Genomic DNA, 27,557 nt, shown 5'->3' with positions numbered 1-27,557 from the left:
TATGTGGTTCCTATACAGACATCTCTATATGTATATAGGCTTCCATCCCACATCCCCATACTCCCGTTATTTAGTTCCTATACAGACTCCTATATATGTATATAGGCTTCTATCCCACATCCCTATACTCCCGTTATGTGGTTCCTATACAGACACCTATATATGTATATAGGCTTCTATCCCACATCCCCATACTACCGTTATGTGGTTCCTATACAGTAGTCTCTATATGTATATAGGCTTCCATCCCACATCCCCATACTCCCGTTATGTTGTTCCTATACAGACATCTCTATATGTATATAGGCTTCCATCCCTCATCCCCATACTCCCGTTATGTGGTTCCTATACAGACATCTCTATACGTATAAAGGCTTCCATCCCTCATCCCCATACTCCCGTTGTTTGGTTCCTATACAGACTCCTATATATGTATATAGGCTTCCATCCCTCATCCCCATACTCCCGTTATGTGGTTCCTATACAGACACCTCTATATGTATATAGGCTTCCATCCCTCATCCCCATACTCCCGTTATGTGGTTCCTATACAGACACCTCTATATGTATATAGGCTTCCATCCCACATCCCCATACTCCCGTTATGTGGTTCCTATACAGACACCTATATACGTATATAGGCTTCCATCCCTCATCCCCATACTCCCGTTATGTGGTTTCTATACAGACACCTCTATATGTATATAGGCTTCCATCCCACATCCCCATACTCCCGTTATGTGGTCACTATACAGACACATCTATATGTATATAGGCTTCCATCCCACATCCCCATACTCCCGTTATGTGGTTCCTATACAGACTCCTATATATGTATATAGGCTTCTATCCCTCATCCCCATACTCCCGTTATGTGGTTCCTATACAGTAGTCTCTATATGTATATAGGCTTCCATCCCACATCCCCATACTCCAGTTATGTGGTTCCTATACAGACACCTCTATATGTATATAGGCTTCCATCCCACATCCCCATACTCCCGTTATGTGGTTCCTATACAGACATCTCTATATGTATATAGGCTTCCATCCCTCATCCCCATACTCCTGTTATGTGGTTCCTATACAGTCACCTCTATATGTATATAGGCTTCCATCCCTCATCCTCATACTCTCGTTATGTGGTTCCTATACAGACTCCTATATATGTATATAGGCTTCTATCCCACATCCCTATACTCCCGTTATGTGGTTCCTATACAGACACCTATATATGTATATAGGCTTCTATCCCACATCCCCATACTACCGTTATGTGGTTCCTATACAGTAGTCTCTATATGTATATAGGCTTCCATCCCACATCCCCATACTCCCGTTATGTTGTTCCTATACAGACATCTCTATATGTATATAGGCTTCCATCCCTCATCCCCATACTCCCGTTATGTGGTTCCTATACAGACATCTCTATATGTATAAAGGCTTCCATCCCTCATCCCCATACTCCCGTTATTTGGTTCCTATACAGACTCCTATATATGTATATAGGCTTCCATCCCTCATCCCCATACTCCAGTTATGTTGTTCCTATACAGTAATCTCTATATGTATATAGGCTTCCATCCCTCTTCCCCATACTCCCGTTATGTGGTTCCTATACAGACACCTCTATATGTATATAGGCTTCCATCCCTCATCCCCATACTCCCGTTATGTGGTTCCTATACAGACACCTCTATATGTATATAGGCTTCCATCCCTCATCCCCATACTCCCGGTATGTGGTTCCTATACAGACACCTCTATATGTATATAGGCTTCCATCCCACATCCCCATACTCCCGTTATGTGGTCACTATACAGACACATCTATATGTATATAGGCTTCCATCCCACATCCCCATACTCCCGTTATGTGGTTCCTATACAGACACCTATATATGTATATAGGCTTCCATCCCACATCCCCATACTCCCGTTATGTGGTCACTATACAGACATCTCTATATGTATATAGGCTTCCATCCCTCATCCCCATACTCCCGTTATGTGGTCACTATACAGACACATCTATATGTATATAGGCTTCCATCCCACATCCCCATACTCCCGTTATGTGGTCACTATACAGACATCTCTATATGTATATAGGCTTCTATCCCTCATCCCCATACGCCCGTTATGTGGTCACTATACAGACACATCTATATGTATATAGGCTTCCATCCCACATCCCCATACTCCCGTTATGTGGTCACTATACAGACACATCTATATGTATATAGGCTTCCATCCCACATCCCCATACTCCCGTTATGTGGTTCCTATACAGACACATCTATATGTATATAGGCTTCCATCCCACATCCCCATACTCCCGTTATGTGGTTCCTATACAGACACCTATATATGTATATAGGCTTCCATCCCACATCCCCATACTCCCGTTATGTGGTCACTATACAGACACATCTATATGTATATAGGCTTCCATCCCACATCCCCATACTCCCGTTATGTGTTTCCTATACAGACACCTATATATGTATATAGGCTTCCATCCCACATCCCCATACTCCCGTTATGTGGTCACTATACAGACACATCTATATGTATATAGGCTTCCATCCCACATCCCCATACTCCCGTTATGTGGTCACTATACAGACATCTCTATATGTATATAGGCTTCCATCCCACATCCCGATACTCCCGTTATGTGGTCACTATACAGACATCTCTATATGTATATAGGCTTCTATCCCACATCCCCATACTCCCGTTATGTGGTTCCATACAGTCATCTCTATATATGTATATAGGCTTCCAGCCTTCATCCCCATACGCCCGTTATGTGGTTCCTATACAGACATCTCTATATGTATATAGGCTTCCATCCCTCATCCCCATACTCCCGTTATGTGGTTCCTATACAGTAGTCTCTATATGTATATAGGCTTCCATCCCACATCCCCATACTCCAGTTATGTTGTTCCTATACAGTAATCTCTATATGTATATAGGCTTCCATCCCTCATCCCCATACTCCCGTTATGTGGTTCCTATACAGACACCTCTATATGTATATAGGCTTCCATCCCTCATCCCCATACTCCCGTTATGTGGTTCCTATACAGACACCTCTATATGTATATAGGCTTCCATCCCTCATCCCCATACTCCCGGTATGTGGTTCCTATACAGACACCTCTATATGTATATAGGCTTCCATCCCACATCCCCATACTCCCGTTATGTGGTTCCTATACAGACACCTATATATGTATATAGGCTTCCGTCCCTCATCCCCATACTCCCGTTATGTGGTTTCTATACAGACACCTCTATATGTATATAGGCTTCCATCCCACATCCCCATACTCCCGTTATGTGGTCACTATACAGACACCTCTATATGTATATAGGCTTACATCCCTCATCCCCATACTCCCGTTATGTGGTCACTATACAGACACATCTATATGTATATAGGCTTCCATCTCTCATCCCCATACTCCCGTTATGTGGTTCCTATACAGACATCTCTATATGTATATAGGCTTCCATCCCTCATCCCCATGCTCCCGTTATGTGGTTCCTATACAGACACCTCTATATATGTATATAGGCGTCCAGCCTTCATCCCCATTCTCCCGTTATGTGGTCACTATACAGACACATCTATATGTATATAGGCTTCCATCCCTCATCCCCATACTCCCGTTATGTGGTTCCTATACAGTCATCTCTATATATGTATATAGGCGTCCAGCCTTCATCCCCATACTCCCGTTATGTGGTTCCTATACAGACACCTCTATATGTATATAGGCTTCCATCCCACATCCCCATACTCCCGTTATGTGGTCACTATACAGACACATCTATATGTATATAGGCTTCCATCCCACATCCCCATACTCCCGTTATGTGGTTCCTATACAGACATCTCTATATGTATATAGGCTTCCATCCCTCATCCCCATACTCCCGTTATGTGGTCACTATTCAGACACCTCTATATGTATATAGGCTTCCATCCCTCATCCCCATACTCCCGTTATGTGGTTCCTATACAGACACATCTATATGTATATAGGCTTCTATCCCACATCCCCATACTCCCGTTATGTGGTTCCTATACAGACACATCTATATGTATATAGGCTTCTATCCCACGTCCCCATACTCCCGTTATGTGGTCACTATACAGACATCTCTATATGTATATAGGCTTCCATCCCACATCCCCATACTCCCGTTATGTGGTCACTATACAGACATCTCTATATGTATATAGGCTTCTATCCCACATCCCCATACTCCCGTTATGTGGTCACTATACAGACATCTTTATATGTATATAGGCTTCCATCCCTCATCCCCATACTCCCGTTATGTGGTCACTATACAGACACATATATATGTATATAGGCTTCCATCCCACATCCCCATACTCCAGTTATGTGGTTCCTATACAGACACCTCTATATGTATATAGGCTTCCATCCCTCATCCCCATAATCCCGTTATGTGGTTCCTATACAGACATCTCTATATGTATATAGGCTTCTATCCCACATCCCCATACTCCCGTTATGTGGTTCCTATACAGACACCTCTATATATGTATATAGGCTTCCATCCCTCATCCCCATACTCCCGTTATGTGGTTCCTATACAGACACCTCTATATGTATATAGGCTTCCATCCCTCATCCCCGTACTCCCGTTATGTGGTTCCTATACAGACACCTATATATGTATATAGGCTTCCATCCCACATCCCCATACTCCCGTTATTTGGTTCCTTTACAGTCATCACTATATATGTATATAGGCTTCCATCCCTCATCCCCATACTCCCGTTATGTGGTTCCTATACAGACACCTATATATGTATATAGGCTTCCATCCCACATCCCCATACTCCCGTTATGTGGTTCCTATACAGATATCTCTATATGTATATAGGCTTCCATCCCTCATCCCCATACTCCCGTTATATGGTTCCTATACAGACATCTCTATATGTATATAGGCTTCCATCCCACATCCCCATACTCTCGTTATGTGGTTCCTATACAGTCATCTCTATATGTATATAGGCTTCCATCCCTCATCCCCATACTCCCGTTATGTTGTTCCTATACAGACACCTATATATGTATATAGGCTTCCATCCCACATCCCCATACTCCCGTTATGTGGTTGCTATACAGACACCTATATATGTATATAGGCTTCCATCCCACATCCCCATACTCCCGTTATGTGGTTCCTATACAGACACCTCTATATGTATATAGGCTTCTATCCCACATCCCCATACTCCCGTTATGTGGTTCCATACAGTCATCTCTATTTATGTATATAGGCTTCCAGCCTTCATCCTCATACTCCCGTTATGTGGTTCCTATACAGACACCTCTATATATAGGCTTCCATCCCACATCCCCATACGCCCGTTATGTGGTTCCTATACAGACATCTCTATATGTATATAGGCTTCCATCCCTCATCCCCATACTCCCGTTATGTGGTTCCTATACAGTAGTCTCTATATGTATTTAGGCTTCCATCCCACATCCCCATACTCTCGTTATGTGGTTCCTATACAGTCATCTCTATATGTATATAGGCTTCCATCCCTCATCCCCATACTCCCGTTATGTGGTCACTATACAGACACCTCTATATGTATATAGGCTTCCATCCCTCATCCCCATACTCCCGTTATGTGGTCACTATACAGACACATCTATATGTATATAGGCTTCCATCCCACATCCCCATACTCCCGTTATGTGGTTCCTATACAGACTCCTATATATGTATATAGGCTTCTATCCCTCATCCCCATACTCCCGTTATGTGGTTCCTACACAATAGTCTCTATATGTATATAGGCTTCCATCCCACATCCCCATAGTCCAGTTATGTGGTTCCTATACAGACACCTCTATATGTATATAGGCTTCCATCCCACATCCCCATACTCCCGTTATGTGGTTCCTATACAGACATCTCTATATGTATATAGGCTTCCATCCCTCATCCCCATACTCCCGTTATGTGGTTCCTATACAGTCACCTCTATATGTATATAGGCTTCCATCCCTCATCCTCATACTCTCGTTATGTGGTTCCTATACAGACACCTATATATGTATATAGGCTTCCATCCCACATCCCCATACTTCCGTTATGTGGTTCCTATACAGACATCTCTATATGTATATAGGCTTCCATCCCACATCCCCATACTCCCGTTATTTAGTTCCTATACAGACTCCTATATATGTATATAGGCTTCTATCCCACATCCCTATACTCCCGTTATGTGGTTCCTATACAGACACCTATATATGTATATAGGCTTCTATCCCACATCCCCATACTACCGTTATGTGGTTCCTATACAGTAGTCTCTATATGTATATAGGCTTCCATCCCACATCCCCATACTCCCGTTATGTTGTTCCTATACAGACATCTCTATATGTATATAGGCTTCCATCCCTCATCCCCATACTCCCGTTATGTGGTTCCTATACAGACATCTCTATACGTATAAAGGCTTCCATCCCTCATCCCCATACTCCCGTTATTTGGTTCCTATACAGACTCCTATATATGTATATAGGCTTCCATCCCTCATCCCCATACTCCCGTTATGTGGTTCCTATACAGACACCTCTATATGTATATAGGCTTCCATCCCTCATCCCCATACTCCCGTTATGTGGTTCCTATACAGACACCTCTATATGTATATAGGCTTCCATCCCACATCCCCATACTCCCGTTATGTGGTTCCTATACAGACACCTATATACGTATATAGGCTTCCATCCCTCATCCCCATACTCCCGTTATGTGGTTTCTATACAGACACCTCTATATGTATATAGGCTTCCATCCCACATCCCCATACTCCCGTTATGTGGTCACTATACAGACACATCTATATGTATATAGGCTTCCATCCCACATCCCCATACTCCCGTTATGTGGTTCCTATACAGACTCCTATATATGTATATAGGCTTCTATCCCTCATCCCCATACTCCCGTTATGTGGTTCCTATACAGTAGTCTCTATATGTATATAGGCTTCCATCCCACATCCCCATACTCCAGTTATGTGGTTCCTATACAGACACCTCTATATGTATATAGGCTTCCATCCCACATCCCCATACTCCCGTTATGTGGTTCCTATACAGACATCTCTATATGTATATAGGCTTCCATCCCTCATCCCCATACTCCCGTTATGTGGTTCCTATACAGTCACCTCTATATGTATATAGGCTTCCATCCCTCATCCTCATACTCTCGTTATGTGGTTCCTATACAGACTCCTATATATGTATATAGGCTTCTATCCCACATCCCTATACTCCCGTTATGTGGTTCCTATACAGACACCTATATATGTATATAGGCTTCTATCCCACATCCCCATACTACCGTTATGTGGTTCCTATACAGTAGTCTCTATATGTATATAGGCTTCCATCCCACATCCCCATACTCCCGTTATGTTGTTCCTATACAGACATCTCTATATGTATATAGGCTTCCATCCCTCATCCCCATACTCCCGTTATGTGGTTCCTACACAGACATCTCTATATGTATAAAGGCTTCCATCCCTCATCCCCATACTCCCGTTATTTGGTTCCTATACAGACTCCTATATATGTATATAGGCTTCCATCCCTCATCCCCATACTCCAGTTATGTTGTTCCTATACAGTAATCTCTATATGTATATAGGCTTCCATCCCTCATCCCCATACTCCCGTTATGTGGTTCCTATACAGACACCTATATATGTATATAGGCTTCCATCCCTCATCCCCATACTCCCGTTATGTGGTTCCTATACAGACACCTCTATATGTATATAGGCTTCCATCCCTCATCCCCATACTCCCGGTATGTGGTTCCTATACAGACACCTCTATATGTATATAGGCTTCCATCCCACATCCCCATACTCCCGTTATGTGGTTCCTATACAGACACCTATATATGTATATAGGCTTCCATCCCTCATCCCCATACTCCCGTTATGTGGTTTCTATACAGACACCTCTATATGTATATAGGCTTCCATCCCACATCCCCATACTCCCGTTATGTGGTCACTATACAGACACCTCTATATGTATATAGGCTTACATCCCTCATCCCCATACTCCCGTTATGTGGTCACTATACAGACACATCTATATGTATATAGGCTTCCATCTCTCATCCCCAAACTCCCGTTATGTGGTTCCTATACAGACATCTCTATATGTATATAGGCTTCCATCCCTCATCCCCATGCTCCCGTTATGTGGTTCCTATACAGACACCTCTATATATGTATATAGGCGTCCAGCCTTCATCCCCATTCTCCCGTTATGTGGTCACTATACAGACACATCTATATGTATATAGGCTTCCATCCCTCATCCCCATACTCCCGTTATGTGGTTCCTATACAGTCATCTCTATATATGTATATAGGCGTCCAGCCTTCATCCCCATACTCCCGTTATGTGGTTCCTATACAGACACCTCTATATGTATATAGGCTTCCATCCCACATCCCCATACTCCCGTTATGTGGTCACTATACAGACACATCTATATGTATATAGGCTTCCATCCCACATCCCCATACTCCCGTTATGTGGTTCCTATACAGACATCTCTATATGTATATAGGCTTCCATCCCTCATCCCCATACTCCCGTTATGTGGTCATTATTCAGACACATCTATATGTATATAGGCTTCCATCCCTCATCCCCATACTCCCGTTATGTGGTTCCTATACAGACACATCTATATGTATATAGGCTTCTATCCCACGTCCCCATACTCCCGTTATGTGGTTCCTATACAGACACATCTATATGTATATAGGCTTCTATCCCACGTCCCCATACTCCCGTTATGTGGTCACTATACAGACATCTCTATATGTATATAGGCTTCCATCCCACATCCCCATACTCCCGTTATGTGGTCACTATACAGACATCTCTATATGTATATAGGCTTCTATCCCACATCCCCATACTCCCGTTATGTGGTCACTATACAGACATCTTTATATGTATATAGGCTTCCATCCCTCATCCCCATACTCCCGTTATGTGGTCACTATACAGACACATATATATGTATATAGGCTTCCATCCCACATCCCCATACTCCCGTTATGTGGTCACTATACAGACACATCTATATGTATATAGGCTTCCATCCCACATCCCCATACTCCCGTTATGTGGTTCCTATACAGACACCTATATATGTATATAGGCTTCCATCCCACATCCCCATACTCCCGTTATGTGGTCACTATACAGACATCTCTATATGTATATAGGCTTCCATCCCTCATCCCCATACTCCCGTTATGTGGTCACTATACAGACACATCTATATGTATATAGGCTTCCATCCCACATCCCCATACTCCCGTTATGTGGTCACTATACAGACATCTCTATATGTATATAGGCTTCTATCCCTCATCCCCATACGCCCGTTATGTGGTCACTATACAGACACATCTATATGTATATAGGCTTCCATCCCACATCCCCATACTCCCGTTATGTGGTCACTATACAGACATCTCTATATGTATATAGGCTTCTATCCCTCATCCCCATACGCCCGTTATGTGGTCACTATACAGACACATCTATATGTATATAGGCTTCCATCCCACATCCCCATACTCCCGTTATGTGGTCACTATACAGACACATCTATATGTATATAGGCTTCCATCCCACATCCCCATACTCCCGTTATGTGGTTCCTATACAGACACATCTATATGTATATAGGCTTCCATCCCACATCCCCATACTCCCGTTATGTGGTTCCTATACAGACACCTATATATGTATATAGGCTTCCATCCCACATCCCCATACTCCCGTTATGTGGTCACTATACAGACACATCTATATGTATATAGGCTTCCATCCCACATCCCCATACTCCCGTTATGTGTTTCCTATACAGACACCTATATATGTATATAGGCTTCCATCCCACATCCCCATACTCCCGTTATGTGGTCACTATACAGACACATCTATATGTATATAGGCTTCCATCCCACATCCCCATACTCCCGTTATGTGGTCACTATACAGACATCTCTATATGTATATAGGCTTCCATCCCACATCCCGATACTCCCGTTATGTGGTCACTATACAGACATCTCTATATGTATATAGGCTTCTATCCCACATCCCCATACTCCCGTTATGTGGTTCCATACAGTCATCTCTATATATGTATATAGGCTTCCAGCCTTCATCCCCATACTCCCGTTATGTGGTTCCTATACAGACACCTCTATATATAGGCTTCCATCCCACATCCCCATACGCCCGTTATGTGGTTCCTATACAGACATCTCTATATGTATATAGGCTTCCATCCCTCATCCCCATACTCCCGTTATGTGGTTCCTATACAGTAGTCTCTATATGTATATAGGCTTCCATCCCACATCCCCATACTCTCGTTATGTGGTTCCTATACAGTCATCTCTATATGTATATAGGCTTCCATCCCACATCCCCATACTCCCGTTATGTGGTTCCTATACAGACACATCTATATGTATATAGGCTTCCATCCCACAACCCCATACTCCCGTTATGTGGTTCCTATACAGACACCTATATATGTATATAGGCTTCCATCCCACATCCCCATACTCCCGTTATGTGGTCACTATACAGACACATCTATATGTATATAGGCTTCCATCCCACATCCCCATACTCCCGTTATGTGGTCACTATACAGACATCTCTATATGTATATAGGCTTCCATCCCACATCCCGATACTCCCGTTATGTGGTCACTATACAGACATCTCTATATGTATATAGGCTTCTATCCCACATCCCCATACTCCCGTTATGTGGTTCCATACAGTCATCTCTATATATGTATATAGGCTTCCAGCCTTCATCCCCATACTCCCGTTATGTTGTACCTATACAGACACCTCTATATATAGGCTTCCATCCCACATCCCCATACGCCCGTTATGTGGTTCCTATACAGACATCTCTATATGTATATAGGCTTCCATCCCTCATCCCCATACTCCCGTTATGTGGTTCCTATACAGTAGTCTCTATATCTATATAGGCTTCCATGCCAAATACCCATACTCCCATTATGTGGTCACTATACAGACATCTCTATATGTATAAAGGCTTCCATCCCTCATCCCGATACTCCCGTTATGTGGTCACTATACAGACATCTCTATATGTATATATAGGCTTACATCCCACATCCCCATACTCCCGTTATGTGGTTCCTATACAGACATCTCTATATGTATATAGGCTTCCATCCCTCATCCCCATACTCCCATTATGTGATCACTATACAGACACCTATATATGTATATAGGCTTCCATCCCACATCCCCATACTCCCGTTATGTGGTCACTATACAGACATCTCTATATGTATATAGGCTTCCATGCCAAATACCCAGACATCTATTTTACGGCAATCTGAAAGCATAATGTAGGGACTGTGTAGATATCCAGATATCTGCCTATCGCCCACGTGCTGCCAGTCACACCTGGCAAATAGTTTGTGCCAGTCTCTCCCACATTCACCTGTACTCTGTATTTTCCCAGGAGACCCGAGCCCCCCAGCAGTACGACTATATTATCACAGAGAAAGAGGTCTACTCAATGGCTTCCCAAGTGGCGACTGGCCTGGTAGGTGACCTGCTAATGCTGACATTACTACTATGTACTGTACTTGGTGTTATACAGCTCCCCTGTAGCCACCAATGGCCTGGTAGGTGGCCTGCTAATGCTGACATTACTACTATGTACTGTACTTGGTGTTATACAGCTCCCCTGTAGCCACCAATGGCCTGGTAGGTGACCTGCTAATGCTGACATTACTACTATATACTGTACTTGGTGTTATACATCTCCCCTGTAGCCACTAATGGCCTGGTAGGTGACCTGATAATGCTGACATTACTACTATGTACTGTACTTGGTGTTATACAGCTCCCCTGTAGCCACCAATGGCCTGGTAGGTGACCTGATAATGCTGACATTACTACTATATACTGTACTTGGTGTTATACAGCTCCCCTGTAGCCACCAATGGCCTGGTAGGTGACCTGATAATGCTGACATTACTACTATGTACTGTACTTGCTGTTATACATCTCCCCTGTAGCCACCAATGGCCTGGTAGGTGACCTGATAATGCTGACATTACTACTATGTACTGTACTTGGTGTTATACAGCTCCCCTGTAGCCACCAATGGCCTGGTAGGTGACCTGATAATGCTGACATTACTACTATATACTGTACTTGGTGTTATACAGCTCCCCTGTAGCCACTAATGGCCTGGTAGGTGACCTGATAATGCTGACATTACTACAATGTACTGTACTTGGTGTTATACAGCTCCCCTGTAGCCACCAATGGCCTGGTAGGTGACCTGATAATGCTGACATTACTACTATGTACTGTACTTGGTGTTATACATCTCCCCTGCAGCCACTAATGGCCTGGTAGGTGACCTGATAATGCTGACATTACTACTATATACTGTACTTGGTGTTATACATCTCCCCTGTAGCCACCAATGGCCTGGTTGGTGACCTGATAATGCTGACATTACTACTATATACTGTACTTGGTGTTATACAGCTCCCCTGTAGCCACCAATGGCCTGGTTGGTGACATGATAATGCTGACATTACTACTATATACTGTACTTGGTGTTATACAGCTCCCCTGTAGCCACTAATGGCCTGGTAGGTGACCTGATAATGCTGACATTACTACTATGTACTGTACTTGGTGTTATACATCTCCCCTGCAGCCACTAATGGCCTGGTAGGTGACCTGATAATGCTGACATTACTACTATGTACTGTACTTGGTGTTATACAGCTCCCCTGTAGCCACCAATGGCCTGGTAGGTGACCTGATAATGCTGACATTACTACTATGTACTGTACTTGGTGTTATACATCTCCCCTGTAGCCACTAATGGCCTGGTAGGTGACCTGATAATGCTGACATTACTACTATATACTGTACTTGGTGTTATACATCTCCCCTGCAGCCACTAATGGCCTGGTAGGTGACCTGATAATGCTGACATTACTACTATATACTGTACTTGGTGTTATACAGCTCCCCTGTAGCCACCAATGGCCTGGTAGGTGACCTGATAATGCTGACATTACTACTATGTACTGTACTTGGTGTTATACAGCTCCCCTGTAGCCACTAATGGCCTGGTAGGTGACCTGATAATGCTGACATTACTACTATATACTGTACTTGGTGTTATACAGCTCCCCTGCAGCCACTAATGGCCTGGTAGGTGACCTGATAATGCTGACATTACTACTATGTACTGTACTTGGTGTTATACAGCTCCCCTGCAGCCACCAATGGCCTGGTAGGTGACCTGATAATGCTGACATTACTACTATGTACTGTACTTGGTGTTATACAGCTCCCCTGCAGCCACCAATGGCCTGGTAGGTGACCTGATAATGCTGACATTACTACTATGTACTGTACTTGGTGTTATACATCTCCCTTGTAGCCACTAATGGCCTGGAACAGAGATTAGGGAAGTTCCCACTGAGGCAGCTGTGAAATCATGGTGGTCTCTCAGATTTAAGCTACAGTTAGACCACCAGATTCCAGCATGCTCTGCTGCTTCTGGATGATGGAACATGCTGGGAATTGTAGTTCTGCAGTCGCTGAGGAACCACAGTTTGCTCCTACTTTAGTAAATGCACCCCCACCCCCTCTCCTGTCAGTGACCTCTGACCCTATCTGTTCCCAGGAATATCTGACAGGAACACACGATCTAGTGCACGGATACGTGGCAGCGTGTAACGTCCTTATCCACGAAGATCTGCGCGTCCAGCTGTGCGGCCTGGGCCTGGCTGCCATACAGTACCGGACTGGATCCGTTCCTGCACGGAGAGCCGCCCGAGTCCCCGTGAAGTGGCAGTCACCCGAGCGGCTGAAAGGGGCGGCCATCACGGAGAAGAGCGATGTGTGAGTTTCGGGAACAGGATCCTGGGCGGCACCTGGTATTGGCGATCACTGGTGATATATAAGTGATGGAAATAATAGCGCTGCAGGAAATCAGCATATGTTCCCGCAGCTTCCAGTTATTCCCAATACAGTAAGACGTTGGGACACCAGTGAGAACTGGTATTGATTGCTATGGGTAACACCACCTTAGAACCAGTTTCCATACATTTCCCCTACAGAAGTCATATATGTTGGTGCATATTACATCCTCTGTCTGCACATATAGAAGTCCCCCCGGTAGCTATAGCAACATGTTATAATGGGTAGGGGGGAAATTAGACATCAGTGTAGTGTTCATTCTAGCACCCTGCACGTGTCACAGCCCAGGCAGTTCCTCTTTCCTGCCTGGGAGGTGTTGCTCTCTGCTCTGGTGCTTCTAGCACACTCAGCTGATGCTATAAACTGCTGAGATAGACAGGCTAGAAGCACCAGAGCAGAGAGCAACACCCCAGGCAGGAGAGAGGAACTGCACGCGGTGTGACAGGTGCAGGGTGCTAGAATGAACACTAGACGTGTGAATCACTTTTATCCTTATTATACTTCATCTATAATATCGGTTACTGAACATAACTCCATTACACCATACAGAGAGAGCGTTTCCATACATTATTTATCGCCACCGTCTGGTTACATCATTTATGAATCGGTTGGATGTGTAACGTGTAGACCAGCATGGCGGGATATATGAGATAGAGTAATGGTATAACTAGCGGGAGCGTGTTCTCACTGTGTCTCCTCCATTCCATCCAGGTGGTCATTCGGGATCTTGCTGTACGAGATGATCACTTTAGGTAAGAGGCTGTGGTCCCGTCACACCTGTGTCTGGCCTGCATTATCCCTGTCTTTGTTGTGTGTTGTCCCTATAAGGCGCAGCCACACTGGGCCTGATTCAGAGTGCCGATATGAGCGCAGATGGCCGATGTTACAAGTACTGCACACGCGTGCCGCCGGGTAGCGCAACAAGACGCAGAACGAATGTGGAGCGTGTCTTTCAGTAGGCGTTTCTGGGAGGTAGCAGAGGGTGTGGCTAGGCAGACGTGGGCACGTCGCTGACAGCAGCTGCGTCTGAAGACGGACGACGGACAACCGCTGACACAGAACGCCGCGCTCAGACAGAGAAATTGCAACCACGCACACAGACGGATTTCCATAGGCGCAAAGCCCTGCAAGAGGGCGTTTTAGTTTGTGTCAGGAATCTCCATTCCAGCTACAGCTGGTCGTTCCCAACAGGTTCCTTTCTGAGAGATTCTGATTTTCACCATCTAACTTCTCCCTGTTTATTTGTTGGTCCATGCAGATACTACATATGTTATAATGTCCCCATATAATGGCCTGCTCCTGATATTGTAGCACCTCAGGCAAAGTGCCCATAGGTCATACCAGACTCCGTGTTCTGCCCAGAGGTCATACCACACCCTAGCGCTCATACCACACCCCGCGCTCTGCCCAGAGGTCATACCACACCCCGCGCACTGCCCAGAGGTCACCCCGCGCACTGCCCAGAGGTTACACCACACCCCGCGTACTGCCCAGAGGTCATACCGTACCCCGCGTACTGCCCAGAGGTCACACCACACCCCGCGCACTGCCCAGAGGTCACCCCGCGCACTGCCCAGAGGTTACACCACACCCCGCGCACTGCCCAGAGGTCACCCCGCGCACTGCCCAGAGGTTACACCATACCCCGCGCACTGCCCAGAGGTCACCCCGCGCACTGCCCAGAGGTTACACCACACCCCGCGTACTGCCCAGAGGTCATACCGTACCCCGCGTACTGCCCAGAGGTCACACCACACCCCGCGCACTGCCCAGAGGTCACCCCGCGCACTGCCCAGAGGTTACACCACACCCCGCGTACTGCCCAGAGGTCACACCACAGAGGGTATAGGCCTTTTCGCGCATTTGAGCAACTATTGGCTACTGCACGTGCACGAAAAGTTCTGGAAACCCTACGGCGCACGCTGACCACTGAGTCTGTGCTGAGACCACCATTGCTTACGGGATCGCTCCCATTTGAGCTGGTGGCAGATAGTCATGTGTAGTCATGTGTCTTGAAGTGATTACAAAACAAGGCCATCTCATGGGCATTTCATGGGCGTGTCAGTGATCGTGAGTTCTCAAATGCAGAACCGAGGTCATTATCGCAGTTACCGATCCGGGAATATATTGCAGCTGCGCATGCAATACCGTTCACCCCTGAATCGGGCAGCGCCTCGGGTGTGAGATCTAATCTCAGGGCAGCGCATCGGGTGTGAGATATAATCTCAGGGCAGCGCATCGGGTGTGAGATATAATCTCAGGGCATCGCATTGGGTGTGAGATATAATCTCAGGGCAGCGCATCGGGTGTGATATATAATCTCAGGGCAGCGCATCGGGTGTGATATATAATCTCAGGGCAGCGCATCGGGTGTGAGATATAATCTCAGGGCAGCGCATCGGGTGTGATATATAATCTCAGGGCAGCGCATCGGGTGTGAGATATAATCTCAGGGCAGCGCATCGGGTGTGAGATATAATCTCAGGGCAGCGCATCGGGTGGGAGATATAATCTCAGGGCAGCGCATCGGGTGCGAGACCTAATCTCAGGGCAGCGCATCGGGTGCGAGACCTAATCTCAGGGCAGCGCATCGGGTGCGAGACCTAATCTCAGGGCAGCGCATAGGGTGCGAGATCTAACCTCAGGGCAGCGCATCGAGTGCGAGATATAACCTCAGGGCAGCGCATCGGGTGCGAGATCTAACCTCAGGGCAGCGCATCGGGTGCGAGATCTAATCTCAGGGCAGCGCATAGGGTGCGAGATCTAACCTCAGGGCAGCGCATAGGGTGCGAGATCTAATCTCAGGGCAGCGCATAGGGTGCGAGATCTAATCTCAGGGCAGCGCATAGGGTGCGAGATCTAATCTCAGGGCAGCGCATAGGGTGCGAGATCTAACCTCAGGGCAGCGCATAGGGTGCGAGATATAACCTCAGGGCAGCGCATAGGGTGCGAGATATAACCTCAGGGCAGCGCATAGGGTGCGAGATATAATCTCAGGGCAGCGCATAGGGTGCGAGATATAACCTCAGGGCAGCGCATCGGGTGCGAGATCTAACCTCAGGGCAGCGCATCGGGTGCGAAATCTAACCTCAGGGCAGCGCATAGGGTGTGAGATCTAACCTCAGGGCAGCGCATAGGGTGCGAGATATAACCTCAGGGCAGCGCATAGGGTGCGAGATCTAATCTCAGGGAAGCGCATAGGGTGCGAGATATAACCTCAGGGCAGCGCATAGGGTGCGAGATATAACCTCAGGGCAGCGCATAGAGTGAGAGATATAACCTCAGGGCAGCGCATCGGGTGCGAGACCTAATCGCAGGGCAGCGCATAGGGTGCGAGATCTAATCTCAGGGCAGCCCATCGGGTGCGAGACCTAACCTCAGGGCAGCGCTTCGGGTGCGAGATCTAATCTCAGGGCAGCGCATCGGGTGCGAGATCTAATCTCAGGGCAGCCCATCGGGTGCGAGATCTAACCTCAGGGCAGCGCATCGGGTGCGAGATCTAATCTCAGGGCAGCCCATCGGGTGCGAGATCTAACCTCAGGGCAGCGCATAGGGTGCGAGATCTAACCTCAGGGCAGCCCATCGGGTGCGAGATCTAACCTCAGGGCAGCCCATCGGGTGCGAGATATAACCTCAGGGCAGCGCATCGGGTGCGAGATATAACTTCAGGGCAGCGCATCGGGTGCGAGATCTAACCTCAGGGCAGCGCATAGGGTGCGAGATCTAACCTCAGGGCAGCGCATCGGGTGCGAGATATAACCTCAGGGCAGCGCATAGGGTGCGAGATCTAATCTCAGGGCAGCGCATCGCGTGTGAGAAATAATCTCAGGGCAGCGCATCGGGTGCGAGACCTAATCTCAGGGCAGCGCATAGGGTGCGAGATCTAACCTCAGGGCAGCGCATAGGGTGCGAAATCTAATCTCAGGGCAGCGCATCGGGTGCGAGATATAACCTCAGGGCAGCGCATCGGGTGCGAGATCTAACCTCAGGGCAGCGCAGAGGGTGCGAGATATAACCTCAGGGCAGCGCATAGGGTGCGAGATCTAATCTCAGGGCAGCCCATCGGGTGCGAGATCTAACCTCAGGGCAGCGCATCGGGTGCGAGATCTAACCTCAGGGCAGCGCATCGGGTGCGAGATATAACCTCAGGGCAGCGCATCGGGTGCGAGATCTAATCTCAGGGCAGCGCATAGGGTGCGAGATCTAACCTCAGGGCAGCGCATCGGGTGCGAGATATAACCTCAGGGCAGCGCATAGGGTGCGAGATCTAATCTCAGGGCAGCGCATCGCGTGTGAGATATAATCTCAGGGCAGCGCATCGGGTGCGAGACCTAATCTCAGGGCAGCGCATCGGGTGCGAGATATAACCTCAGGGCAGCGCATCGGGTGCGAGATCTAACCTCAGGGCAGCGCATCGGGTGCGAGATCTAACCTCAGGGCAGCGCATCGGGTGCGAGATCTAACCTCAGGGCAGCGCATAGGGTGCGAGATCTAACCTCAGGGCAGCGCATAGGGTGCGAGATCTAATCTCAGGGCAGCGCATCGGGTGCGAGATATAACCTCAGGGCAGCGCATCGGGTGCGAGATCTAACCTCAGGGCAGCGCATAGGGTGTGAGATATAACCTCAGGGCAGCGCATAGGGTGCGAGATCTAATCTCAGGGCAGCCCATCGGGTGCGAGATCTAACCTCAGGGCAGCCCATCGGGTGCGAGATCTAACCTCAGGGCAGCGCATCGGGTGCGAGATCTAACCTCAGGGCAGCGCATCGGGTGCGAGATATAACCTCAGGGCAGCGCATCGGGTGCGAGATCTAACCTCAGGGCAGCGCATCGGGTGCGAGATATAACCTCAGGGCAGCGCATCGGATGCGAGATCTAATCTCAGGGCAGCGCATAGGGTGCGAGATCTAACCTCAGGGCAGCGCATCGGGTGCGAGACCTAATCTCAGGGCAGCGCATAGGGTGCGAGATCTAACCTCAGGGCAGCGCATAGGGTGCGAGATCTAACCTCAGGGCAGCGCATAGGGTGCGAGATCTAACCTCAGGGCAGCGCATCGGGTGCGAGATATAACCGCAGGGCAGCGCATCGGGTGCGAGATCTAATCTCAGGGCAGCGCATAGGGTGCGAGATCTAATCTCAGGGCAGCGCATCGGGTGTGAGACCTAATCTCAGGGCAGCGCATAGGGTTCGAGATCTAATCTCAGGGCAGCGCATAGGGTGTGAGACCTAACCTCAGGGCAGCGCATCGCGTGCGAGACATAATCTCAGGGCAGCGCATCGGGTGCGAGACCTAATCTCAGGGCAGCGCATCGGGTGCGAGACCTAATCTCAGGGCAGCGCATAGGGTGCGAGATCTAACCTCAGGGCAGCGCATCGGGTGCGAGATATAACCTCAGGGCAGCGCATCGGGTGCGAGATCTAACCTCAGGGCAGCGCATAGGGTGCGAGATCTAATCTCAGGGCAGCGCATAGGGTGCGAGATCTAATCTCAGGGCAGCGCATCGGGTGCGAGACCTAATCTCAGGGCAGCGCATAGGGTGCGAGATCTAATCTCAGGGCAGCGCATAGGGTGCGAGATCTAACCTCAGGGCAGCGCATCGCGTGTGAGATATAATCTCAGGGCAGCGCATCGGGTGCGAGACCTAATCTCAGGGCAGCGCATCGGGTGCGAGACCTAATCTCAGGGCAGCGCATAGGGTGCGAGATCTAATCTCAGGACAGCGCATCGGGTGTGAGATCTAATCTCAGGGCAGCGCATCGGGTGTGAGATCTAATCTCAGGGCAGCGCATCGGGTGTGAGATCTAATCTCAGGGCAGCGCATAGGGTGCGAGATCTAACATCAGGGCAGCGCATAGGGTGCGAGATCTAATCTCAGGACAGCGCATAGGGTGCGAGATCTAACCTCAGGGCAGCGCATCGGGTGCGATATATAATCTCAGGGCAGCGCATCGGGTGTGAGATCTAACCTCAGGGCAGCGCATAGGGTGTGAGATATAACCTCAGGGCAGCGCATCGGGTGTGAGATCTAATCTCAGGGCAGCGCATCGGGTGTGAGATCTAATGTCAGGGCAGCGCATAGGGTGCGAGATCTAATCTCAGGGCAGCGCATCGGGTGCGAGACCTAATCTCAGGGCAGCGCATAGGGTGCGAGATCTAATCTCAGGGCAGCGCATAGGGTGCGAGATCTAACCTCAGGGCAGCGCATCGCGTGGGAGATATAATCTCAGGGCAGCGCATCGCGTGGGAGACCTAATCTCAGGGCAGCGCATCGGGTGCGAGACCTAATCTCAGGGCAGCGCATAGGGTGCGAGATCTAATCTCAGGACAGCGCATCGGGTGTGAGATCTAATCTCAGGGCAGCGCATCGGGTGTGAGATCTAATCTCAGGGCAGCGCATCGGGTGTGAGATCTAATCTCAGGGCACTGCATCGGGTGCGAGACATAATATCAGGGCAGAGCATAGGGTGCGAGATCTAACATCAGGGCAGCGCATAGGGTGCGAGATCTAATCTCAGGACAGCGCATAGGGTGCGAGATCTAATCTCAGGACAGCGCATAGGGTGCGAGATCTAACCTCAGGGCAGCGCATCGGGTGCGATATATAATCTCAGGGCAGCGCATCGGGTGTGAGATCTAATCTCAGGGCAGCGCATCGGGTGTGAGATCTAATCTCAGGGCAGCGCATCGGGTGCGAGATCTAATCTCAGGGCAGCGCATCGGGTGCGAGATCTAATCTCAGGGCAGCGCATCGGGTGCGAGATCTAATCTCAGGGCAGCGCATCGGGTGCGAGATCTAATCTCAGGGCAGCGCATCGGGTGCGAGATCTAATCTCAGGGCAGCGCATCGGGTGCGAGATCTAATCTCAGGGCAGCGCATCGCGTGTGAGATATAACCTCAGGGCAGCGCATCGGGTGTGAGATCTAATCGCTCTCTCTGTAATTCTGTCTCGCTATCACTATATATAACTCAGAATTGTACTCAATAATCTGCTAATCCAACACTAATCTGTGCTGTATGTGACGCAGGTTCACCACCGTATCCAACTCTGGAACCTTCAGAGCTGCCACAAAAACTGCAGAAGAAACACAGAATGGAGCAACCTCAGAAATGTGGAGACCAACTGTGAGTCCTGAGTATTTCCCATGCAATGTAACCCCCCCCAATATACCATGCAACTACTATTCCATAATGGACCCCCCACCCAGTACTTTCCATCTGGTACATCCGCCCCCAGTACTTCCCATGCAATGTAACTCCCCCCAGTACTTCCCATGCAATGTAACCACCCGCTCCCCACCCAGTACTTCCCAAGCAATGTAACCCCCCCTGTACTTCCCATGCAATGAAACCCCCCCACCCAGTACTTCCCAAGCAATGTAACCCCCCCTGTACTTCCCATGCAATGAAACCCCCCCACCCAGTACTTCCCAAGCAATGTAACCCCCCCTGTACTTCCCATGCAATGTAACACCCCCCCCAGTACTTCCCATGCAATGTAACACCCCCCCCAGTACTTCCCATGCAATGTAACACCCCCCCAGTACTTCCCATGCAATGTAACACCCCCCCTAGTACTTCCCATGCAATGTAACACCACCCCAGTACTTCCCATGCAATGTAACACCCCCCCCCAGTACTTCCCATGCTATGTAACACCCCCCCCCAGTACTTCCCATACAATGTAACAGCCCCCCACTACTATTCCATAATGGACCCCCCTGTACTTCCCATGCAATGTAACCCCCCCCCAGTACTTCCAGGCAATGTAACACCCCCCCACTACTATTCCATAATGGACCCCCCCAGTACTTCCCATGCAATGTAACACCCCCGCAGTGCTTCCCATGCAATGTAACACCCCCCCCAGTACTTCCCATGCAATGTAACACCCCCCCACTACTATTCCATAATGGACCCCCCAGTACTTCCCATGCAATGTAACACCCCCCCACTACTATTCCATAATGGACCCCCCCAGTACTTCCCATGCAATGTAACACCCCCCCAGTGCTTCCCATGCAATGTAACACCCCCCCCAGTACTTCCCATGCAATGTAACACCCCCCCAGTACTTCCCATGCAATGTAACACCCCCCCAGTACTTCCCATGCAATGTAACACCCCCCCCACTACTATTCCATAATGGACCCCCCAGTACTTCCCATGCTATGTAACACAACCCCCCCAGTACTTCCCATGCAATGTAACACCCCCCCACTACTATTCCATAATGGACCCCCCAGTACTTCCTATGCTATGTACCTCCCCCCCCAGTACTTCCCATGCAATGTAACACCCCCCACTACTATTCCATAATGGATCCCCCTGTACTTCCCATGCAATGTAACACCCCCCCCAGTACTTCCATGCAATGTAACACCCCCCCACTACTATTCCATAATGGACCCCCCCAGTACTTCCCATGCAATGTAACACCCCCCCCCCAGTGCTTCCCATGCAATGTAACACCCCCCCACTACTATTCCATAATGGACCCCCCTGTACTTCCAATGCAATGTAACACCCCCCCCCAGTACTTCCATGCAATGTAACACCCCCCCACTACTATTCCATAATGGACCCCCCCAGTACTTCCCATGCAATGTAACACCCCCCCCCCAGTGCTTCCCATGCAATGTAACACCCCCCCACTACTATTCCATAATGGACCCCCCTGTACTTCCCATGCAATGTAACCCCCCCCAGTACTTCCATGCAATGTAACACCCCCCACTACTATTCCATAATGGACCCGCCCAGTACTTCCCATGCAATGTAACACCCCCCCCAGTACTTCCCATGCAATGTAACACCCCCCCAGTGCTTCCCATGCAATGTAACACCCCCCCAGTACTTCCCATGCAATGTAACACCCCCCCACTACTATTCCATAATGGACCCCCCAGTACTTCCCATGCTATGTAACACCCCCCCCCCAGTACTTCCCATGCAATGTAACACCCCCCCACTACTATTCCATAATGGACCCCCCCAGTACTTCCCATGCAATGTAACACCCCCCCAGTGCTTCCCATGCAATGTAACACCCCCCCAGTACTTCCCATGCAATGTAACACCCCCCCCACTACTATTCCATAATGGACCCCCCAGTACTTCCCATGCTATGTAACACCCCCCCCCCAGTACTTCCCATGCAATGTAACACCCCCCCACTACTATTCCATAATGGACCCCCCAGTACTTCCCATGCTATGTAACACCCCCCCCAGTACTTCCCATGCAATGTAACACCCCCCACTACTATTCCATAATGGACCCCCCTGTACTTCCCATGCAATGTAACACCCCCCCCAGTACTTCCATGCAATGTAACACCCCCCCACTACTATTCCATAATGGACCCCCCCAGTACTTCCCATGCAATGTAACACCCCCCCCCCCCAGTGCTTCCCATGCAATGTAACACCCCCCCACTACTATTCCATAATGGACCCCCCTGTACTTCCCATGCAATGTAACACCCCCCCCAGTACTTCCATGCAATGTAACACCCCCCCACTACTATTCCATAATGGACCCCCCCAGTACTTCCCATGCAATGTAACACCCCCCCCCAGTGCTTCCCATGCAATGTAACACCCCCCCACTACTATTCCATAATGGACCCCCCTGTACTTCCCATGCAATGTAACCCCCCCCAGTACTTCCATGCAATGTAACACCCCCCCACTACTATTCCATAATGGACCCCCCCAGTACTTCCCATGCAATGTAACACCCCCCCCCAGTACTTCCCATGCAATGTAACACCCCCCCAGTGCTTCCCATGCAATGTAACACCCCCCCAGTACTTCCCATGCAATGTAACACCCCCCCACTACTATTCCATAATGGACCCCCCAGTACTTCCCATGCTATGTAACACCCCCCCCCCCAGTACTTCCCATGCAATGTAACACCCCCCCACTACTATTCCATAATGGACCCCCCCAGTACTTCCCATGCAATGTAACACCCCCCCCAGTACTTCCATGCAATGTAACACCCCCCCACTACTATTCCATAATGGACCCCCCCAGTACTTCCCATGCAATGTAACACCCCCCCCAGTACTTCCCATGCAATGTAACACCCCCCCAGTACTTCCCATGCAATGTAACACCCCCCCCAGTACTTCCCATGCAATGTAACACCCCCCCCACTACTATTCCATAATGGACCCCCCCAGTACTTCCCATGCAATGTAACACCCCCCCAGTACTTCCCATGCAATGTAACACCCCCCCCAGTACTTCCCATGCAATGTAACACCCCCCCCCCCAGTACTTCCCATGCAATGTAACACCCCCCCCTCAGTCTGTGTGATTATGCCATCTGTGCACAAGCATGGCTATCCTTAAAACCTGGACTGTTAGGGTACTTTCAGGACCGAGTTCTAAGATCGGAAGCCTTGAAGCAGTGGCCAGCCAGTGCCCCCACACATACCCGTTCCCAGCTCACAACTCCTGGGGCGAGCAAATTTGGGACAATGCCATTCATTCCAAAGTCCCTCTTCTGTAATTTGGTCCAGGGCTTTCCCTCACCCTGGTTCTTCGCCCATCCGGTGGCCTCATCTCTCTTCTGCATGGATTTTGGCTACTTTGCATGACTGTTACTTATGCCCTTAGCCCAATGGTTGGTACTAGAACAGTCTCCTATAAATACAAACTGTAGGGAGCCACTGGCATGTGTGAAACAGATATAAGTGCATGCACACAGCTGGATTGGTTAATGGGGCAGGACTGGATTACCCCCTGTGTATTTCTCATCTGCCGAGACTCCCAAATCTTGGGTTGCTTTCCCGGACACCCATGACAGTAGGCAATTCAGCTGGAGCCCCCTCGTTGCCGCCCACTGCCCGAGTGAAGTGGGAGGCCCAGTCGGCTTCATGACCCCCAAATATCACGGCATTGTATAGTGAGGGCTGTCATGGCCCCTGAACCGCCCACTTGGCCACACCCCCCGCACATCCCACAGGGAGCCAGACGCCACACACTAGCATCACAGTGCAGCGCCCAGCTCCAGATCACTGCGGAGGAGCTGGCAGAGCGGGAGAGTCTCTGGGGGGCAGCCTGGCATCTCCAGGAGTGCTGGGCGCGCCCCCAGAGTGATGACAGAATATGCCTCTAAGCTCCGCCCCCTGCCTGCTGCCATGCGCAGTGCTGGCCCATAGCAAGTGGCCAGTGGGGAATGAAGCTGACACCAGCCAAGAGGTGCTGCAGCAGTGTGACACACATACCCAGAATTAAGAGGTTTCTGCTGCCACTGTAGGAGCCTGGCGATGGCGGCTAGTTACCCGCCCACAGCGCAGTGGGAGGAGCCAGTGACAGGCTGCTACTGTCCCACCCAACTCCACAAGTTTTATATCCCAACCCACAGTGTAACATGATTTTGCCAAGGTGCAATATTCCACGTTCTATTGTAGGTGGATTTCCTCCTAACAGTAGAAGAGGCCCCTAATAAACAGTGCATAGGTGCATAGACAGAATGCGAGCAGGGTTTAGTGGTTCATCACCGGGCTCTTAATTGTGCTATTAGTCCCCGCCATGCCCATCAACCCACCCGAGTAGGCCGCATCAGCCACCACTGTATATGGGAAGCAAAAACAAGAGATATGGTAAGAACTTACCTTTGTTATCTCTGTTTCTACGAAGTCCATAGGGTCCACAGGGTTGACCTTGGGGTATAGGTTGGGAACCAAATCCGGGCACCACGCAGTTAAAAGCTTTTAGCTCCCAGGATGCACTGGGTCCACTCTCCCTATAACCCCACCCCCAAGCCAGAGGCACCTCAGTTTGTAAGTAGCCAAAGGCCGGAGGAGGAGAGAAAAAGAGAGAGAAAACTGGAACACTCAATAACCATACTCACAGAAATGGGAGACGGAAAACCGGTGACCAGCCACACAGCCCATATGAAGCCAGGTGCGTCAGGGCGGGCGCCCTGTGGACCCTATAGACTTCGTAGAAACAGAGATAACAAAGGTAAGTTCTTACCATATCTCTTGTTTTCTACTTCAGGGTCCATAGGGGGTCCACAGGGTTGACCTTGGGGATGTCCCAAAGCAGTTCAACCAAGGGTGGGGACGCTCCTGTGCTGAGAGGAGAATCCGTCGCCAAAAAGGAAGCATCCTGAGAGGCAAAGGAAACCAATGCCTAGAACCTTAAAAAGGTGTGGACAGAAGACCACGTGGCCACCTAGTAAGGCAAAACAGCCGAGGCGCCACAGCGAGCCGCACACGAGGGTCACATGGCCCGAGAAAAAACAAGCATCAACAACAGGAAGGCCTACCCATGGGTAGGCCCCTGAGGAAGACCTATGAGGCCATCCAGCCAACATTTGGTTATAGGCCGGCCATCCTTTCCTGTGAAAACCAGAAATCTCAGACCACCAATAAGGAGTCCGATTTTCGTAAGGAACCTGAACGGATCACATAAATCCAAAGAGGCCAGACCACAGTCAATGAGGCCACACCAGCCGAGAGGACTGGGGACAGAATGGCCGTACCATAAGTTCCAGAATAATATGGAACCTGAAAACCACTAAGAAGAAACACAGGGCGAGAGCAACTCACACCCTGACATGATGCCCTCCAGAAGAGGGAGCCACATGAGAACGCTCCCAATTCAGACACTCTCCTGGTTGATATAAACACCCTGAGAGAAAGAGAGAGCCTAAGCAATAGACCATGTAATGGCTATCACAACCAGCGGTTCCATTGACTGTCCCCGGAGGTAACGAAGAACCACTACTTACTCCCAAGGAGTCCCTAGAGAGGACAAATGGAGGCATAATCAAGAAAACACTCCAAAGGATGAACTGGATACCAGAGTGGAGCAATTCCATATCTTAACCATACTGACAGTGTAGAGATCCGCACTGTCAGGAAGACCAGGCCAAGTGTGAAACCCAAGCCAGCCGGAAGGAATGCCAGAATATCTGGAAATCCTGGACACCGGAGGATTGTATCGACAGGTACAATACCATAAGATTTATGGCTGCCACAGTTTGTGGTAGGTCCCAGCAAAAGCTGATCCATGTGCTCTAATCATTCCAACGATGACAAAGCCAGGGAAGCCGTAAGACCACTGTAAGGACACAGTCAAAGACAAACGACCCAGGTCCAAGGCAAAACCAAGGACCCTGAGACAACAGGTCCGGGCAGTGAATCATCAGGGATGGAGTATCGATGTAGAGACTCCGAAGATCCAAGTACCCCTGACATCTGGGGCAATCAGGAGCCACCAGCAGGAAAGCATCTCCGTCTCGATTGAAAACACTTCCAAAGACCTCGAGGAAGAAGGGAGACCGGAGAACACAGGTACACAAAGTGGAAGGACCACTTCACCGACAAAGAGTCGCTGAAGGTTGCTTCAGAATCCCCAGAGC

The 27,557-nt window shown here is 49.0% G+C and overlaps 1 protein-coding gene across 2 annotated transcripts in view; it reads left to right on the top strand.

The window, feature by feature from the left end:
• The window catches only part of LOC148500698 (tyrosine-protein kinase STYK1-like), a 78,514-nt gene that overhangs the window by 44,716 nt on the left and 6,241 nt on the right, over positions 1 to 27,557 (top strand). For both annotated transcript variants that reach the window (XM_088451469.1, XM_088451470.1), the window contains exons 6-9: positions 11,671 to 11,754; positions 13,873 to 14,090; positions 14,880 to 14,920; positions 21,197 to 21,293. In XM_088451469.1, coding sequence (XP_088307595.1) covers positions 11,671 to 11,754; positions 13,873 to 14,090; positions 14,880 to 14,920; positions 21,197 to 21,293 — 440 coding nt within the window. The remainder of the gene's footprint in view (positions 1 to 11,670; positions 11,755 to 13,872; positions 14,091 to 14,879; positions 14,921 to 21,196; positions 21,294 to 27,557) is intronic.

Source organism: Taudactylus pleione, unplaced genomic scaffold (assembly GCF_031769625.1).
Source record: "Taudactylus pleione unplaced genomic scaffold, aTauple2 ptg000549l, whole genome shotgun sequence".
NCBI lineage: Eukaryota > Metazoa > Chordata > Amphibia > Anura > Myobatrachidae > Taudactylus > Taudactylus pleione.
The sequence above is the reverse complement of the archived record's forward strand: the minus strand, read 5'-3'. Positions and strand labels throughout refer to the sequence as shown.